Source organism: Pteropus medius, unplaced genomic scaffold (assembly GCF_902729225.1).
Source record: "Pteropus medius unplaced genomic scaffold, Ma_sr-lr_union100, whole genome shotgun sequence".
Lineage (NCBI taxonomy): Eukaryota > Metazoa > Chordata > Mammalia > Chiroptera > Pteropodidae > Pteropus > Pteropus medius.
In genome coordinates, this window is record NW_024340696.1 from 8,985,726 (window position 1) to 9,007,603 (window position 21,878).

General features: G+C 32.5%; 1 protein-coding gene and 1 pseudogene across 2 annotated transcripts in view; one reads left to right on the top strand and one right to left on the bottom strand.

Moving 5' to 3' along the window:
- ELP4 (elongator acetyltransferase complex subunit 4) overlaps positions 1 to 21,878 on the top strand; it is a 194,894-nt gene that overhangs the window by 58,404 nt on the left and 114,612 nt on the right. For both annotated transcript variants that reach the window (XM_039866330.1, XM_039866328.1), the window contains exons 6-7: positions 4,424 to 4,508; positions 8,146 to 8,334. In XM_039866330.1, the coding sequence (XP_039722264.1) occupies positions 4,424 to 4,508; positions 8,146 to 8,334 (274 nt within the window). The remainder of the gene's footprint in view (positions 1 to 4,423; positions 4,509 to 8,145; positions 8,335 to 21,878) is intronic.
- LOC120609701 (uncharacterized) lies at positions 19,047 to 19,165 on the bottom strand (annotated as a pseudogene).

The following is a 21,878-nucleotide window of genomic DNA, read 5'->3' on the forward strand; positions in this document are numbered from 1 at the left end:
AGTCTAAATGGACAACAGAGATTATCTAGTGCAACTCCTCCAGTTTACAGATGAGAAAATTTTGAAGCTCAGAACAGAAAAATTAAAGAATTTGCCCATATCATACATTTATCTACAGTCATTGCTATAGATAGAACTAGAAACCACGTCTTCAGCATACTTCTCACTGTACTGATAAGTAGTTTATATATTTGTAAACACTTTTCAACCCATTTCCTGTTTGCCCAGAGAATACACAGCACTTGTGGCCACAGAGATTACCCTGAGATAATGGATTACGGTTCTAACCTTACCCCCAAAGTTTGCCACAAAATATCTTACTTTTATTATTATTGTGTTTTTATTACTCTAGTATATCGATAGTTTTCAGAAACAAATGATATCATTCTATTTATAGCACTCATTTTTTAGTAATGGTATTTCCATTTACAAAATATAGTAATTCTCGATTGCTGAAAATGTCAGATCCTAGAAAACATAGCAGTCCTACATGTGATGTTAACATCATTCTCAAACAATTGTTAGCCGAAAATTCATTTGATGAATCCAATTTATGTATAAATTTCTGTTACATCAGGTTGAGACAAATTCTGCTTAGAAATAACTCCAAGAACTGTTTTTATATTTTATTTTCATATTGAAAACCAGTCAGATTTGCTTCAGCTAAAGAGCGTGTTTAGGTAAAATTAAATTACTGCTGGCAGCGAGCTGCACTTTTTTTTTCTAAACAGGAAATGGGTTAATATTAAATTTTTTTCATAAATCATACACAAAGTTGATATAACTGAGGCCTGTTGGTAAAGATCTTATCAATACAACTAAGAGAAATATCTCCTTAAACTATATACCTGAATACTTTATTCAACTATGTTGAATGTAGCCATGTTTAAATTTCATCTGAGCCACATTAGTCTATTTGAACTCACAGACTTTTGAATGAACCTGGATCTCTCTCTGAGGCTCTACCTTAGTTTAGCCAAAGAGCAAATAACTTGGAGTTTTAGAAAACTCGAATTTTTAAGTGCCACTTTTATCACTAATTGTTGTACAGCCTTGGGCAACTCACTTAGCTTCTAATGGGTTAATTTTCTCAACCATAAAATGGAAATAATGACTGTACTTATCACTTACCACTCAAAGTTATTGTAATAATCAAATGTTACGACAGTGATGCAATGGTTTTGAGTATTTACTGTGTACCAGACATTTACCAGTCGATAAAATTAAAATCAAGTAGTCTTATTAGAAACAAACCCAAGCTTATTATCTATGACCAAATCTTTTACTTATCAAACTTTTAATTTTATATATACATTATTTTATTTTCGTAATTTATCTTTTCACAAATAAAATCTGTTACTCAAGCTTTTTTGTTGTTGTTGGTACAACAAAATTGATTTATTCTTTGATCATGGTAAGACTTTTGTAAGTATTCCTTTGTTCATTGTTTGAGAAACTGAAAGGTAATCATCTATTCATTATCCACTTGATTTCTAGATATACTACATTTGATTCTCTTTTTTTCTGATTCTCTTATAGTAGATTTTTTTATCTTTCTTATTGAGATTGCAAGAGAAAAATTCTTTTTAAAAGAAAACCAATGTCATTCGTTGGTAGAAATTAAAGCTTTCTGATGTAAATGACCATCAGACCGCTTGCTGATATAGATGGGCACAAAATTTTTTACTGTCAATTTTTTTTTAAATGTTAAACTTTTTCATCAGTATATAGTTTTACTTTGGTGTCATTGGGCTTCTTTTGCCCATGTTTGTATAGTAACATAAAGAAATAAATTCCTGTCAGACAACATGGTAATATAAGCAGACACAGGAATAATGTACACAGTACAACTTTTTTTCACTAAAGAAAATTTTAATGCTTGATATTTTAAGGTAAAAATTAAAGTTCTAATAATTGTTTTTATATTCTTTGTACTATTATAGTTTTAAAGACATTGTAGAACCTCGAGAGATCATTTTACCATAAAAGTTATGAAAATTATGAAAATCATATGAAATAGTATACATTATTTGAAATGTGCTGCCTTTGGAATACATTGTAAATACTTTGGTAAACTAACCTTTGTTAAAGGTTTGGAAATAATAAGGAAGCCAAAGTCATATTTGTAACTGGATTTCCTTTTTGCCAACTCCTGTTTTATGAGTTACTAGACTGCTGAACAACAAAATAAAAAGGCAACATTCTCAAATAAAGGAGTTTAATGTAAAAAATTTAAATGACAAGAGAAGATATTTATTTTCAGCAAAAAAAAATTATAAATGTTGCTGACAAGAAAATGTATCATGAAGATTAACAATACTTAGTATTTTAATACCAATACCATATAAATTACAGCTTTAAATGCTATAATTTCGTGTATCCAAAAATGAATATTCTCGATATACCTAAATGTATCGAATTTTCACCATTTTCTTTTGCTTTCAAAGTATTTATTCTCCTAGAAATCGAATTACTTTGGAGAAATTTATTTTATTGCTTATGAAGTTCTAAGCATTGCTGGTGATTGAGTTGTTTGTATCAATGTTAAATAAGGAAAGAGATTAAGACATATTAGCTTTATGTTTTCATTTTTGTTTTCATATCTAAAGAAACCCCCTTACCGTTGAAGAGAATATTAGATCTTTTATAGTTATCTTAACAGACTGTGAGAATATGAAATAAATAACAGATCATGTTGGTTGGATAAATGGTGGCAACTAAAAACTAAAACTAATTTGTATACATGGTATTTAATAATGTGCCTTCAGATAGCAAATTTACTACCAAGTTACCTAAGGCAGATATTATTGACCAATTTTGGCAGGGGGAAAACACTTTAAAATTTTTTTGCATAGATGAAATAATAATTGTCTTAGGTAGATTGGTTATTCATGGATTAAGATACACTGAACATATTCTTGATCCACCCTCCTTTAACCCATAGTGACATTCGTCAAATGGTTGGCTGGAATTCATTTCATAATCTAGGACCTTGGAGCAGATTTTACCCCCCATGCAAAGCTAATTGACCCAGATAGGAATTAAATCTGCTGTGTTTGAACAGCAACACTATGTCCTGAAAGTTGAGCTAGCCAGGACAAATATGTGTTAAGATATGAAATAGTCACAATATTGCCTCTATGGAATATCATTATTCATAGGCACATTTCCTCACTTATGAAGGTAGAAAAATGTGTTCATGTAATTCATTGTATTTTCACTGAAAATGGAGAAATAACTATGAGAAATAACACTGTCGAATCCTTCGATTGGAGCCAATGTTTATTTTGCACAGAACAGGATTCTTTTCTCTTGTTTTTGTTTTGTTTTGCTTTGTTTTTGTTTTGTTTTGTTTTTTGTTAGATAGGTACTTTTGGGCTAGGTGTGACTTTTCAATAAAATGTTACAGAGACGTGCATATATTTTTGCTAAACCACCTACTATTGATTTTGCACACTAAGCAGTCTGCTACATTTACTAACTTTTCTATTCTTTAATGTCTCATGTATGATTCAAATTATATTTCATTCTTTAGGGCATTTCTTCTGCCTATGTGATTGCTTTATTTAGGATCACAGTAAAGCAAATACTTTTGTATTTTTAGGGTCACCCACAGCTTTTAGATTAGGCATTCAGTGTCTATGCCCCAGAATCTCATTATCATGACCTTTAATGCTCAGCCATAGTGCACACGTCCATTATGAAGAATGTTAAATTCAGTTAATGTTAAAGCAGATTGTCTTCACTCTTACCAAATTTTATTTGAGATGTCTTATAGCATTTGTAAAATATTTTAAAATAGTAACATTAATGCTAATATTCATATGGGAAATAATTTAGGTCATCTTACATTCATACATTTATTTTTTTGTCTTTTGTTTATAAATGAAGTAGAGTTTATACTCACTTGTCTTCACTTGTCTTAAAAGATCAAGTTTTCATATTAATATTATTTTAGCACTTTGTTCAGAGAAAATGAAAACTATTGTGGAAGACGAACTCAGGTGATCAGTACATTGATTCAGGTATACTTGGCAGAACCGTTAATTAACTATGTGTTAATTATCTATGATTACTCCTGAAAAGCTATAGTGGCTTCATCTTTTAGGTTGCTTCATTAAATCATTAATTGTCTTGGCGATAACTAAGCCTGACATAATTAAGTCATCTCAGTCTCCACAGATTTTTATCTTCCCATGATGTCAAGAATACTGAACTAGTTAACATAAGGCATGTAACTTGCTCCCTGGATGTATTGACTTTATTTTTTATAATTATTTATACTGTTTTTGGCTTGTTTTTTTTTTATTTAAGCAATCTCATAAATGGATACCTTTTAATTATTTACTTACTGTTTTAGCTTACATTTGTATTTTCTGTACAATAAGCCCATTTATGTATTTGAACCACTTCTTACCAACAGTTCTTTGACCCATGGATACATACAGCTGCTTCAGTTTATCCAGAAAATTATTTATGAGGAAGGATTCGATGGATCCAATCCCCAGGTATTGAGTACCTTCAAAGCCTTTTATAATCATGTATGTAATATTATTTTCAAGCTCTCTAGGGGTGCACCCAGAAGGTCTCAGAAAAATCCACGATGAACAAGCTGTTTGCAGGCACCGAAGATGTAAATAAGCAGAGCACAAGCAACCTTAGTTTGACTATTGATGTGTGTTTAGAATTTTCACTGAGTTCTCAGTGAATACACATAAGATGTACATATACATTGTCAGCATTATTTTTGAATATGTATTTATAACAACTGGAATTAATAATTGAAAATTACTCTTAAATATGCAAGACTTGTCCTTTTCCTATCTAAATTTTTTATATTTCTGTCATTCAGCCCTTAATTTTGTATTGCTTTATGAGGAAGAATGAATTATTTTAAGATTTTATTTCTTATTTCAGCATGCTTTGAGTTATTTCATTGAATAAAAGATGCATTTTTATTTGCTATTTTAAAATATTTTGTAACTTAACTGTTTTTCTGTAGCTCTATTTTTAAAACCTTCCTTCAGATTACCACTATTAAAGATGCTCTGGTTAGTTTAACTTAAACAAAATTTGGGAAATTTTATTTCTAGATATCATGCCTCTCAGAATTCTTCCTCAGTGATTTTAATTACGATAGCTGCTAAAAGATTTGTGTTTCATTTACATTATTTTAGCAGAATTATTTCTAGAGAATCATTATTTTTATTGAAGGAGATAAAGAAGCAAAAAGTCTTATTTTTGCCATTATCAACTACATTTGTTTTTAATTCATAGATTTTAAAATATTTTTATAAACTTTGCTGCTATATTTAATACTTTGTCCATGGAAAAATCAGTAATTTTTGAATGTCTTGATCATTAGTTTAATAGCAGGTTGAAAATCCTTATGTGTATGTGTGGTAAAGCACACTCATTCATTTATAAATGGCTTTCATACGTGTTCCAGTTTTTGTAATGGCCCTTGGTATTTAGTATAATTTAATTTGCTCACTGTTGCTCAATTTTTGGTCCTAGCTAAGATTTATGGGCACCATGTCTTCTCTTTGGTGGCGGTGCCTGTCTGGAAAGGTAAACTGGTCCCTGACAGACACCTCTCCCCACTTGCAGTGGTAACTATGGAAACAGGCATGTCATAACAGTTCCTACATTACAATGTGCAAAGCTGCTTCTCTTGCACGATGATGACATGTCTTCTAAGAGCAAGAAATTTTTTTAAAAAGCAAAAGCTATGGCATAAAGACATACTTAACATGTATATGTACATGAGTATACTCTCACATATATATGTATGCTAACATACACGCACACATACATGCACACACACTCAAAGAACCGTTAATAAGTAAGCTTTTATTGGAATGGAAGGTTTGTTTTCTTATTTGAGTATGAAAACACCATTTTCAATAAACAAAGTTTTTAATGAAAATTGATAGACAACAAATTGAAGCTGGTTTGGCTCTCAGCCTTTGTTTTTGTAATTAAAATATTAATGTATTCCCTGTGTGGAGGTATTATGTATTATATTCTAATGTGCTGTGTACCTACCTCACTTAAATATTTCTCATTCATTCTTTGGTTTAATATTTTCATTCATATATCTATCAAAGTCACTAACCTCCTGTAGTTCTCCTGATTCATTTTTGTTCTAAACTTTTAGCAGGTACTTTTTTATACAATAGTAGTAGGTACTGGTGACTGTAGGTTAAAATATAGCCAACCTTTAGTTTCTGAAATGTTAACAGGGAAAATAATGTAATTCGGCTCTCCTTTTACCTTCAGATTTCATTTTAATATCTAGATTTTTTTTTTTTTTAGGTAAATTTTTCTCTGCCTTCTTTTCAGAGTGTTCTTTCTGTTGAGAATCTAACTTAAGCTACAGTTCATGTGATAACAAGTTTAAAAATGAAAAATGAACCTTAATTTTATCATTTTAACTTAAATCCTGAGTTTCTAAGTAATACAGAAAAAGGAATAACCTATGATATTTCACAGATATCTTACACAAATTCACCAGAAACTTATGTATATTTCTAACATATGCCCTGCTCTGAGACATCTTATTACTTCATTTCATTCAAGTAATGCGGAAGTAAAAAGAAATTTTTTATGAGCTATTTAGGATCACAACATACGGTATCTAGGTGGTTGTCTATCATAACCTTAATACAATCAGAAAAGAAAAATTAGATCAGCTGCCTTGGTAGTGTCATCATGCATTAGGTCCTTGGAGTCAGGAAGCTTTTTCAATTGTGCTTAGACTAAAGTCCTCTTTCCATAATCTGATTCCTATAGTTTTATCCAGGACATGGTGTCACTTTATATATTTGAAGTATTATATGGTCTCATAGAGCAATGTTCTATCCTATCGTTTTTGTTTTAGAGCTGAGAAAACTAAGCCCTAAGTAATGTATGTGTCTTACCTAGAATCATACATCCGTTGAGTTGAACAGTCCAGACTATGGGTCTCTCTTACTCATCTTACTAACCACTGTCACCTAGGTTTTCTTCTTCTATTATTTCAGTATTTTATTCATTTTGTTTGCTTTTCTTTGTTGATAAATTCTCCTTGAAAAGGAATACACAAATTCAAATTTTATCTGTATAATATCAAGGAGATATATTGTGTTTGGCAATAACTAGTCGGATAATAAAGTTTATTAGTGATATTTTATAGCAGTAGCAAGGGGTATATTTTAAGGTATGGTTTCATCAGTTATCATACTGTCAAGTGACACATGTTCCAAGTCTTTGCTTTAAGAGCTAAATCTTATTTTTCCCATCAGAATCGTAATAATGATTTTCCAATTATTTCCATGTGCCAGGTTTTGCTAAGATCTCCTTCCTTTGCCCAGAAATTTTGCTGGATTGCCAAGGAAAGCATTTACAAAACATTTGTTTAGTTAGAATAATCCAAACAGTAGAACTTATTATAAATACATCTATTGGCAAACACTTTTTGACAATCATCCTAGGTTTTATTTAATGGTTTTTATTTAAAAACCATTTCTTTTCCCCCCATAAATATCAGTCACTATTATTATGACCTTAATATTAGTAAGCTTGAGTTCTAAATGTTCACATGTTGTTTTATGAAAAGTGTTGAACTTAGATTATTGTAATAATAGCTGCAAGAAGCAAAAATAGAAGCAAGTGTAAAGTGTAAAACCAAAACATACATTTTTAAACTTCTTTCAAACAAAATATCAGGCAGGGGTCATGGTAGAATTAAGTGAGAAATATCGAGCAATTTATCATTTATTGAAAGACAGAGAATTTTATAATACTAATAATGGTTTCTAAGCACTCTAGATTTTCTTTATTATTAACTGTGATTTGTTATATATACTGTTTCAAACAGATTCTTAGAGTAGTCACTTAAAATTTAGAAATAATTAAAAACTTGAAGCTTATGATACTCTTCAAATTTTCTAAAAGTGGGAAAAAAATCAGTTCTGTTATTTTTTTATATTCTCGTAATATAGATTTTCCTTATATTGCCTTATTATTGTTGCACATAATGCTTTTTACCGCCTCTATTGGCATTATCTCCTTGATTTATTATAAATAAAAATAAGAACTGGCAAAGTAAAGGAGGTATCCTATTGGTTAACAGATCTTAATGTGTTTACCTCTTTCCTTTAGAAAAAACAGAAAAACATTTTAAGAATAGGAATTCAGAATCTTGGTTCACCTTTGTGGGGAGATGACGTTTGCTGTACGGAAAACTGTGACAACAGTTACAGCCTCACCAAGTTCCTCTACATTCTCCGTGGTCTTCTGCGAACCTCTCTTTCAGCCTGTATCATCACAATGCCAACACATCTTATCCAGGTAAGAATTTTTCCAAACCACTTTTTTCCCTAACTAGCAGTATATAATGAAAAGAAAAATATAAATGCTTTATGAGTCTGATAAATTATTTTCATATGCCTCTTAGATAAAAGAGATTTCAGATGCTTAAAAATTTTTTTCAGGTTTTTATTTAAAATTTATTGTAATGGGATCTTCACAAAAGGAGGGGGGAAGGGTGGGGGAACACAGGAACACGATGACATGGCCAGGGCCACAGCTTCTGTTTTGGGGGAGAGGGATGAAAAGAAGAGGCCAGGCTGGAGCTGAGATGGAAGAGGGAAGGGAGAGACAGTGGGGCTGGATTCCTCCACCTCTTGAATCCCCCCATTTACCCTGGTCCCCTAGGTTCCATCTCTTGTCCTGCCTCTGGTCCTAGTAGCTTTTTCTTTTGCTACCCTTGAATTATTTTCCTCTGACAGATTCTTAAGTAGGATGCTTAGGGCCTAAACCCAAAAATCTCCACCTTATAATGTCTTTCAGAGTGGCAAAATGTCTTTTATTTAGATTATTAAATTCTTGTGTATTTGTGGTTTTAATATATGATCAGTCCATTTTTTTAAATTCTTTTTCTTTGATTTGTTATGCACTCGCTAGTATTGTGATGTGAGGTTGACTATTGCTGTGATATCTTTTAATTAATCATAAAGCTTATCTGAACATAGGTCTTGAAGAGATATATGTAAACCTACGTTCACAGCAGCACTATTCACAGCAGCACTATTCACAGCTAAAATTTGGAAGCAAACCGAATATCCATCAACAGATCAACACATAAGCAAAATGTGGCATATATTACAATGGAATATTATTCGGGCTTAAAAAGGAAGGAAATTCTGACATATGCTACAACATGGATAAATCTTGAGGCCATTATGCTAAGTGAAATAAGTCTCACAAAAAGATACTGTGATTCCATTGATATAAGATACGTAGTCAAAATCATAGAGATAAAGTAGTACAGTGGGCGCCAAGGACTGGGGGGAATTATTGCTTACTGGGTACAAAGAGTTCTGGAGGTAGTACATAGTGATGGTAGCACAACATTATGAACATATTTAATATCACTGGATGGTATACTTAAAAATGGATAAAGTGGTAAATGTTATTTTTTTAACATTTAATGTTATTGTGTGTTATTTTCATTATTAATATTTAATATTTTTAAGTATTTTTTACATTTCCCACATGATTTTTCACCTATACATAAACAAAACTTAAAGTAATGTGTGATGAAATTAGTTACGAAAGAGCGAAGATTCGTATGAGCGAGGATTATCCCCAGTTCATTGCAAGCCTCAGTCACAACTGCACCAACAAAAGAACTGGATGGAGCAGCAATATATATGTCACGCCATTCCTTTTAGCTCTGTCTGCATTATCCCTGAAAGAAAAGAAGGCATCAGAGCTGATAGAAACTTCACTACGTTTGTCAATCCATTTCTTCTTCTCTGCCTCAGTTAATAATTCAGGACTTCCTCAAACAATGCTTTCCACTTTATTAAGTCTTCATCTTCACCTACGGTTCCAGTAATATATTGATTGATGGCATTGGAGATTTCTGCTGTCTTCACTCCGGTTGTAAACTTCATTGAGAGTACTTGTGGGTGATGTCTAAGCCACCAAAATTTCACCTTATCTTTGGCCAGGCATGTGCTGTGTGTCCAAGATTGCTGTCCTGCTCCAATGCCATTAACCTGACCATTCTTGGCATAGCACACAATTGGACTGAGTATACTTGACAGCAGTGGTGGCCACGATGAGATCTCGGAGCACAGATTACAGCAAATCTTTATTCTTGGTAACAACATTGCTAAATAATAACCTGTTGATGGCACTGTTATTTCTCTTCTGGTTTAAACGAAGACCAAAGAGAGTTTGAACTTCATTCTCATCTGGATTGTAAGACTGGTCCATCTGAAGAACGCAGTAGTTCCCATTTTTCTTTTTAGAAAGTATTCTCAAAGCTGCTTCTTCACATCCTGGGACAACATACCGTCAGATACCTCTCTGGAGATAACTTTGGCAGTAGGGACATCACATATATCAGCTACTGCAACGGTCACCAAATGAAGACATCCTATCGGCCCCTCTTGCTTTTGCATATGCAGTTAGTCGATAAGGATGTAAGGGTTTTGTACCTGTCATAGACCATGCAGACTTTGGCCTCATCGTCACAAAGTGGAATTTCAGCAGCAGCATGTGCTGGACTGACATGCTTAAAAGAGGCAGCGGCTGGAATGCCTACAGCTTCTTTGAATTTTTTCACCAGCTGCCAGGCATTCAAAGCATCACACAGGTTTATAAATCCAGGGGCTCCATTTCGAACTGTAACGGAAATCTTGGGCTTCAGTGTAGAACTGGGCAGGAGTTTGATGTGGGTTCGTTCCATACCTCAAGGGCATCTGAGATATTTCTTTACTATGCTTATGATGAAGTAATCTGAAATTGCTTCATCATATTGTGCTGTATGAGTGAAAGCCTTCAAGGTTAACTGACATCTAGTCTCCAGGGAGGTGTCTTTACTGTGGGGAGCTCTGCATCTCTGTGGACACTGCCGCATGGTCCTCTGGTTCACACACTCCTCAAGCGTGGTTTTTGGGTGCTGCTCTCAGCAGGGTTACCCCACCAGTATCAATTTGCTCAACAGCCTCTTCAGCAGTTACACCTGGAGAAGCCACTGTCTTCACAAAGGGGTACAGATTATAAACAACAACTCATAAGGTTGAAATCAAGTCTGGCCATGTCAGCATTACCTTCTGGGATGTTACCAACCGAGATTCCAGCATGGATTGCAGGATGCAGGGTTTTCAAACGTCCCACTATCATTTCAGGAAATCCCATCAGCTCTGAGACCTCTCTGCCAAGCCAGCATCCTTGAGAGCTTTTGCAGTCCCTCCAGAAGCTATCAGATTCAAACCAACAGAAGTTAGGTTTCTGGCAAATTCCACAAAGCCGGTTTTGTCATAGACACTAAATAAGGCAAGCTGGCTGGGTGCCATGGCCGAAGTGGGGAGTCCAGGGTTGAGCGTGGGAAGCAGCAGCGACGCCACGTACAGAGGGAGGTGGTGTGGCCGAGAGGATCGTGATCCGGAATCCGGGTTTTATGTTATTTTTTTTTTAAATGCATACACTAAAACACTTTGATTCGAAATAGTTTTTATAGTAGAGAAGTTTGAGGTTGTTTTGATTTACTTCTCTAGGAAATAGCAATAATAGCAATAACAAGAGCAGCTAACAAATACAGATTATTTACTTTTAAGTCAGGACCTAACAGTTCCCATAGAATTTTTATGTAAATACTATTATTAACTACATTTCACACATAAGGAAATCGAGGTACAGAGAAGTTAAGAAACTACATCTAGGTTCAATACTTGAGAAACTGTAATTTGAACCCAGAAAATTGGGTTTCAGAACTGCGTTATAGGAAAACTCTGCTAGAATTATAACAGGATTTTATTCTGGAAGTCAGCCTCTCGAAGCCAGCAAGTCTCAAATCTTTAATCTTAGAGCTAGACTTAGGCTAATCTGAGCTGGGCTCCTGCCTTTGACCAAGTAAAGTATCACCTCTGTTTTGCAACTGAGGTCTGAACTGAAATGACATTTGTTGAAGCAAATCTGAGAAACAAGGGCTATACTCTGTGAGACTGCAAGGGTCTATGAGAATGTTACATTTAGTTAAATTAACAGAAATATACTCGATATAATTGGGACTTGGAGTTCTCCAAGGAGATAAATGCCATTTGAAGATGCTTTACCTAAAATATACTGTCCAGGTGTTAAAAGCTGAGACTTAGAGGGCTATGAAATTTGTGAAACATGTCACAATCCTTGAACTTGCCTCTAATCTATAGTAAAAGTATTTGCATTTGTTTCATATCTGCTTTTAAGGAAAAGTTGCTATTTTAAGTGACCGTTTAAAATTTTTAAATTTACTGATATAACACCATATTCCTTCACAAGCAGAGGAAGGATATAATTAATAGCATACCTCTATACATTGTCAGTAACACTTTTGAGCTTCTTGAGAGTTACTATAGCAACTTCCTGCTGTTCAAGGTAGCACTTTTTTAATAATTACAAAATTTTAACAAAATAAAAATTAGATCTAAATCAAAAAAAAATTCGACTTTTCACATCAGAGTTTCTTAAATCCTCAACAAATTGGAAAAAAAAAATCTGTACTTTTTACAAATTTAGTTATTGAAGCAGTGGTTTATTATCTTTAATCATTTACTCATTCGTTTATTTCTTCTACACCATTTTTGAGTAAATGATATGTACTGTGACCCACTGTATATATCATTGGAAATTTAAAAATGAATGAAAGACACGGGAACTCTGTAGTAGGGAGGTAAACATTAAAAAATGTGTTATAATCTGAAAATGAGATTAAGAAAGCAATTACATTCACGATAGCATCAAAAAGAATATAATATGTAGGAATCATTTTAACAAGAGAAGTATAAATACTTCTTATACTCTGAAAACTACAAAATGTTGTTGAAAGATCTTAAAAAGAATCTGAATAGAAAAACTTCCCATGTTCATGGATCTAAAGGCTCAAAATTGTTAAGATGACAATACTCCTCAAACTGATCTATAGATTCAAAGCAATCCCTATCAAAATTCCACTGACTTTTTTTGAAGAAGTTGACAAACTGATTCAAAATTTCCTGTGGTATTTCAAAGGACTTAAATAGCCAAAACAATTCTTAAAAAGAATAAAGTCAGAGAGCTTGCATTTCTCAATTTCAAAACATATTACAAAGCAATGATAAAACACACTGTAGTACTAGCATAAGAATAGGCATATAAATCAGTGGAACAGAATTGAGAGTTCAGAAATAAACCCATACATGTATAGTCAACTGACTTTTGACAAAAGCGCCAAGGCTATTCAATAGAAAAAGAATAGTCTTTTTCTATAAATGGCATGGGACTAGATAGTCTCATGCAGAAGAATGAAGTTGGACATTTACCTCATACTGTGTACAAAAGTTAACTCTGAATGGTTCAAAGACCTAAATGTAAGGGCCAAAACTATAAAACTCTTAGAAGAAAACTTAGGAGTAAATTTTCATGACCTTTGATTTGGCAAAGGATTCTTAGATATGACATCAAAAGCACAATTAAAAAGAAGAAAAAAATAGATAAATTGGACTTTATCAAAATTAGAAACTTTTGTGTTTTAAAGAACACCATCAAGAAAGTGAAAAGACAACCCACAGGATGGATGAAAATATTTGCAAGTCACATATTTGATAAGGAATTTGCACCTACAATATAAAGAATGCTTACAACTCAATAATAAAAAGACATATAACTCAATAAAAAATGTAGAACGGATTTGAATACACAGTTTCCAGAGAAGATATACTAAGGGTCAATTAGCACATGAAAGATGCTCAACTTTATTAGTCATCAAGAATGTGCAAATCAAAACCACAATGAGATCCCACTTCATACTCTAGAGGATGGCTAGAATCAAAACTCAAATCATAGTAAGTGCTGGCAAGATGTGGAGAAATTGAAAATGTCTTATCTTTCTAGTGGGAATGTAAAATGGGGCAACTCCTTTGGCAAACAGTCTGGCACTTCTTCAGTGCTTAAACTTGGAGTTACCATATGACCTAGCAATTCCACTCCTAGGTATATACCCAAGAGAAATAAGAACATGTGTCTACATAGAAACTTGCACATAATAGCCAAAAGATGGGAAACAGCCCAAATGTCCATTAACTGATGACTGGATAAGTAAAAAGTGTCATATCCATGTCATGGAATATTATTTGGCCATAAAAAGAATGAAATATTGATGCTTGCTACAACGTAAATGAATCTTGAAAACATTATGCTATAAGTAAAAAAAAAGCCATCACAAAACAACACGTACTGTATGGTTTCATTCATATGAAAGTCCTTAATAGGGAAATCTATAGAAACAGAAAGTAGGTAATGGTTGCCTGGGACTTTAGGGTGTGGGAAGACTGAGGGACCTGGGGCACAAGGGGTGTGATATGCAAAAGGTTTGAGGGTCACTCGTTTGTTTTGAGGTGATGAAAATGTTATGAAATCGACTATGGTGATAGTTACAAATATCCGTGAAAATACTAAATAAAAACACTGAATTACTTTAAATGGGTAAATTGGATGGCATGTGAATTCTATCTCAACAAAGCTGTTGAAAAAAAGATGAGTTATAAAATAGTTGATGGATTTGATAGTAATGAAGATACCAAATCACAATTTTAGTCCAGTGGTTATCAAACTTTTTGATCTCAGAACCTCTTCACCTCTTAAAAAATATTGTGGATTTCAGAGTACTTTTATTCATTTGGGTTATATGTGTTGATATTTACCATATTATAAATTAAAACTAAGAAATTTAAAATATTTATGAATTCAATTAAAATAATAATAAATGATTACATGATTGTGAAAAATAACAATTTTCCAAAAAAGTTTAGCAAGATGAGTAACATTGATTTACGTTTTTCCATAGTAGAAAACAGCAAGTTCTAATATCAACTTTTTAAAAAATCCATCGTTATGGTTGCAGCATTAAAAGAAAATCTGACCTTACACAGAAAAAGTTGGAAAAGGGAGGACTGTTTTAATAGCCTTTTCATATAATTGTGGATATTCTTTTTAGATATGTACTGAAACTTGACAAGTAATAGTTTCATAAATATTAATTGCAATGTGGAATCAAAAACTATATTAATGAATTTTTTCAGGCTATGCTACGCTAACAGTCATTGGTTTATCTTGCACTTTATAATGGGTCTTTTATCCTTTCAAGATACTGAAATATTATTCTTTGGTCATTTGGATAGTATTGGTTCACTGAGTTATGTAGATCTTCCAAATATTTACACATTTTATTATATAATATAAAAAATCACACTGGTTAATATCAGTCACCATCCACAGTGTTGTATGTGTTGCTGGGTTATTTGTATCATTAATTAGTTTTCTATTGTAAGAATATACCACAATTTCTTTATCTTTTCATCTACTGATGGACATTTGAATTGTTTCCAGATTGAAGCTGTTATGAATAAAGCCACTGTGACAATAATGTATAAGTCTTTGTGCAAATATGTATTTTCACCTCTCTGGGAATCACATCTCTCCAAAACTTTTCATTTTCAGTCTTTTTTATTTTAGCCATTGTAGTCCATGCAAAATATGACATTGTGATAATTTGCATTTCCTTGATAACTAATAATGTTGATCATCTTTTCATATGCTTATTGGCTATTTGCATATCTTTTGTCTAAAGCTTTTGGCCATTTTTTTTTTTAATTGTCTCATCGTTATCAAGTTTTGATTTTTCTTATATATTTTAGGTACAACTTCGCAATGATTTTCTTCTAGTTTGTGAGTTGTCTTTTCTCTTTTCTTAACAGTATCTGAAGTTTTTAATTTTGATGAAGTTTAACATATCTATTTTTTTAATAGTTGTTTCTCTTCCCCACTCCTCCTATTTTGCAAATCTTTGCTCTAAGGTCTTTTTCTTGTGTTTTCTTCTAAAACTTTCATAGTTTTATATTTTACTAATGGATCAATGCATTCTGATTTGAATTTTTATGCTTTAGTTAGTGTTCTCAAACACCTTTGGCCTTATTAATTAACATCCTAATTATACGTTAACATACTTTACATTCACTAGTTCTCTTTTTATGATACTACTATTTACCAAAGTACATATTGTCCACCTCAAACATATGATTTCATATAATTCGATATATCTAATACATTGTGGTCTCCCCAAAGGCAGGGACACATATTTATAATTTTCCTTTTAGCTTGCTTAGGGTTATAAATTACTAAATGCAATAAAGTATAAAAATTCCTAGCACAGTACCTAGTCTTTTTCTATATGTTCAATAAATGTTAATAAAAAGAATATTGCTTCTTACTTGGGAAATTATTTCTAATACCCAATTGTTGAAACTACTTGATTATTTATTTAAATTTATATGATTTTAGTATCTTTATTCTAATATTCCCAACCCCTATCTATAAATGGCAAATTTATTAAAATGTCATTTACTTACATTAATTATATACAATATATTTCAAGTTTTATGACTGAAGGGTTTGACATAAAGAAATGAATTTTAACTCCTTGTCTATAATAGTTGTAAGTGGATAACTCAGTATCCCTTTAAGGGATTTTCACATACTGTGCTTCAACCTAACTTATTATTATGAGTTTAGAGTCATACAAATATTATAAGGAAGCTCCTTTCTCTAATCATCTTAGACATTGTACACATCCTTATATTATTTGCATTGTTAATAATGTTGTCATTATAAAGTTAATACTTTAATAATAGTTTGGTTAAATTTAATGAGATTCTTGATTAAGGTGATGCGTAAACCTAGAACAGATACCAGTGAAAATACTAGAACTCGTATTACAACTACATGTATGCTATTACTACAGATATTTGTCAGGCACACACTACATGCCAAGTATGATACAAGTATTATGTCTTTGCATCTTCACCACAACCTTTACCTCTGTTTTCACAAGCTCACACAGCTAATAAGTGGCAGAGCCAGTCATCTTCTAACTCATCTTTCCCTGACTCCAAACCTCCCACCACCTTCACTGGGAGGTTATATAGTTTCCCTAATCATCACAAAAACTCTGCAAGTTAGGTGTGATGCCAATTGCAAAGAAGATTAAACTCTAGTGATTCTCCAAAGTCACACATCTATTACACATTTAAAGCTAGTATTCAAGCTCATATCTGTTTAACTAAAAATTAGACCCTTTCCTCTCTGTTACACTACATCTTTATGTGTCTCGAGTTATTAACTACCTGTGATAGCAGTTAACTTTACATTAGAGAAAAAAGTTCTAGGCTAACATCGACATTATTCAGTGTTTTTAGCACCACACTTTAACCACCTGAGCTAACAGGCCAGTTGTTACTCAGTATTTTTAAAGAGAAAACAATGGTTGTAAAATCTTGGACAAATGAGTACCTGTGAAAGATGAAGCAAAAAGTTATATTCTAGACAGGGGAGGATAAAAAAGATGGAAGCTTTTTTTTTTTTTTCCATGTACAATTGTAAAGCAAAGAAAAACAGTTAAAAAATAAATACATGTATACATGTAATTTTTTATGTATTCCAAAAAAAAAAGAAAAAGTGAAAAATTTTTCAAAAACCATTTTGGTAGTGATCATCTTTATTATTTAGAGAAGATATTCCCAATCTATTGTGAATGTTTGTGACAGTGACTCCTCTAGCCTCTGAGTAAGGAGTACAGCAGTAATACTATCAAATGACCTCAAATCACCCTAGCTACACCAGTGATTAAATAATGATTGAGTGGTAAGATGGACTGGATGTCTGAACATTAAGCAATGTGTAGATTTTGGTACTTTGCTGATATATTTAAATCTTTGTATAACTACAATAGATATAGTTTAAAATACCAGTAAAAAGACTACTTTGAAATGGAAATAGGAAAACATAGGATCAGACTTTGGTGAGGGTTATACAAAAGTCTCTTCTCTAGACAGTTTTGCCTAGTTATAGTAGTCTTCTTGCCCTAATATTAGTTGAGCTATAAAAAAGCAAATAAATTATTTCCTTGCTTTTTGAACATAACACCTGACCATGTATTTGTTTTGTATATCAAAATATTTAGGAGAAAATGTGAAACTTAATAGTTTGCTTAAACCAGTCTGATATAAATAGGGGATAAAACTCTTAATAACTCTGAAAGACTGGCAAGGAAAATCACCATGTTTAGGCTAAGGAAAGAATAAGAACTAGGAGCAGTACGTTTACAAAGCTTATCAAAGACCTATGAATACACAGAACCAGAGGACTGTGAATTTATTTAGTCAAAACTTACATAGTGATGTCTATGGGCCAGTTGCAGTCCTACGATCTTTTCAAATATTAACTCATTTAATCCTCATAATAACCCTACATGGTTGATGCTATCATTATCTCCATTTTACAGATGAGGAAATAAGGGACAAAAAATTTAAGTGACTTTCCCAAGATCACACAGCTAGTTGAATGGCAGGATTGAGACCTAAGCAATCTCCCTCTAATTATACTCTTAACCACCATGCTACACTGCTTATTCTATGGGAATTCTAAAATCTGGTCAAAATTAAGAAACAGACTGTTTCTGAATGCAAAGTAATATTCATCATAATCAACGATAGAAAGATCCTGGGCTTTTGGAGGCAGATAAACCCAATCAGTTATTTGGTCTTAGTCAAGTGTTAACTCTCTGAGCCTCAGTTTCTTCATCTATAAAAACGGGGCAAAGAATATCCAATTGAGAGGATTAGCAGTGACATGGGCTGACACAGTGCTGACACATAGTAGGCACTCAATATATGTTAACAATTGTCATCTTCACTATTATCACTTAAACAGACCTCCAAAACTGAGAATTTATAGAGATCAGGCTACAAAAAATAAGATGTACCAGTCCATTGAAGCATAAGAAATTTTTAGCTTTCTGACTCATTCTATGAAAGACACTGACAGGGTCTTCTCAGGTTAGTCCTGAGACAGACCAGCAGGCCTGGGTGAAGTCAGATGGCCATCCAAGTCTTTTTTTAAGGCAAGGAAACCCTTAGTTGACCTCACAGATTGCAAGGACCTTGTCAGTTTACAATCCCTTATTTTTTTATTTTTTATGCCTACAGCACCTGGTCTTTCGAGGTGGTCTCCCAACCAAGTACTAACCAGGCTCGACCCTGCTTAGCTTCTGAGATCAAACGGGATTGGGCTTGTTCAGGGTGGCATGGCCGTAGACCATCCAAGTCTTAATAATATCACACCATATTGTAGCATGACTCTTTAACATCATATATCAACTTCCCGTCCACTATAACCAGTGCTATTTGTGCAGACCCTTAAGTCAGAATTTAAATAGTGACTGAATGACTAAGTATAATTTAACTTATTTATTCAACAAATATTTATTGCAGGCACTGTTCTAGGCACCCATGAGGATATAGTAGTGAACAAGACAAGCAACGCCCCTATCCCTGTGGAGGTTTTTCAACAATGTGGATGGGGCAGAAAATTAATATATGTAGGTATTTGCACACTTGAGCTTGGAATTTGATAGTAAAGTAGTTTCTGGCAGGAAAAAGAAATGTAGTTTGATATCCTTGGAAATTTCATCATATAATTAAACATCTGTACATAATAGAATTGTGATACTTTTATTTGAATATGTTATATAAAGTTACACTAGATTAAATGTTATATGAAATATCTATATCTCTTAGATTGGTGTAACAGCCAATTGGTGTTCTTACTTTAGTTATTAGCATTCTGTCAGACTTGTACAGTAATGATTAGTTACCCTTTATTATACTTTTGGCATGCTTCCCATGTTTAATTTCATTGTAGAAAAGGGACACATAGTTAAGGAAATTGCAAACAGGGTAAAAAGTTAAAATAGGTAAAATAATGACAGATTTAAAACTGACTTAAACTTACTGTTATAACAAGACTTTTGCAAGTAGAATGAGAAAGAATTATTTTTAAATATTTGCATTTGAAATATTTTGTGTTCAGCCTCACAACTTTGAACTTAAATTTTTTTATTTCCTTTAAATTAAAGATTATCTCTATAACAGCACAGGAAAAAATAAGCATCTATATAAACAAATGTGTAAAAATAAATTCTAAATATCTGTTACGGAAACACTAAAATTAGGCATCAAATATATACATTATGTCTTAAAAATATGTATAGTCCTAAACAATTTTCCCTGTGAAGTAGTAGTATTCCTCATCTTGTTTCTTTCTAGAATATAGTTTTAGTATCTGCACAAAGACATTGTATTGAAAATGAATGTGAAAATGGCCAAGTTAAATACAGACTTTGTTACATGCTGAACTATGGAGTAAAGTGTCATTAGAAGGAGCAGAACTACGGATGGCTCCCCTATATTCCAGCATTACTCAGTTCCCAGATCCCTGCTGTGTAGTTGTTCCACTCGCCAAGAAGCCTGTTAAAGAGCCCCCAAGAGCATGTGTACAGCCCTCCATGTTAATAGTTAATTGGTGAGGATGGCAAGATGAGAGGACAGCCGAACATGTGGTCTCTCAGACTCAAGCAGTAGACAGACCTTTAGTTATAATAACAACAGCTGCTCACATTCTCACAACTCAACTGTTCAAAACTCCGTTGTCAAGTGAAGGTTGTCGATTGGGGAAAAAAAGGAAAGATTACATCCAAGAAAAATAACTAAAAACCTACCTTGAAACTCTTACTACATATTATCTTAAGTATAAGATTATTTCTGCTTTTTAAAACTTAAGTATAAATTACCACATTAAAGGTTGTTATATTTCAGCAACACTGAACATTCTGTTGCTTTTTTCCCGTTTGCTGTTGTAAACAGAAATGTTTACGTACTCTTTGAAACTTCTTTTTTCTATTACAGTCAACATTCAGTTTTGGTTTCAGGTATATAACACAGTGATTGGACGTTTATATAACTTACAAAGTGATAGAGGATATTATGCTAAATGAAGTAAGTCAGAGAAAGACAAATACCTTTGAAACTTTTTAATGACAATTTTTTTTGCAAAGTGATAACTTTGAAGCAGTTACAATAGGATACGGTTTGATTTCCAAATCTAGCAAGATATGAAACTTTAATATTTTTTGGTTTTATAAATGGGAACTGGCTTACTATTAGTGAAATTTGTCATCCAAATTTGTCACCCAAATTTCACTAATAGTAAGCCAGTTCCCATTTATAAATTATACAAATATTTTATGCCTCTTAAATTAATTTTGTTTTCAATTCCCAGCGAAGTTGTGTTCTTGGGGAAAAATGGTGACTGATAACATTCTTTTTGGAAATAAAAACTTAGTTTCATGATATCATGGTGAGGCAATAGGAAAATAAATTTCCCTAGCTTATGCATTTTATTTATACAATCTATAAGGGGTCATTCTTATTTGTATTTTTATTGATAAAAGTACCCTTACCTGAAATTGTCAGGAAATATTGAAGCATTTAGAATTATGTTAAAACAAGGAAAGATTTTTTTCATATATACCTTTCTTATAACTTTCAGAAAGAAAATTTACTTTTTATAATTGCTAATCTAGTCAAGCTGTCATAATCTACACTTTTAAAAAATTTTAAACATAACAACCTAATAATACAGGAATAAAAACTTCTTTGACATTATTGATAATAAAGTATGAAATAACATTTTTTCATTCTAGAATAATTCTAAGTATTGCCAGCATTAAATGTATTTGCTTACAGAACATTTGTTGGTAAACTATTTAAACTTTCTTTTATTTAGAAAAGATTACAGATTTGAAACTGGCCTGTAACGTATTTTTATTGGCTATCATTGGCACTTGCTCAATTAATAGTTTTATTAAGTTTTTATCTATAACTAATATTTTCCAACAATTTTATCCGTGGAATTTTTTCCGAGCTATCTCATTGAAGAAAACTATTACCGGCATGTTAGCTTATACCAAG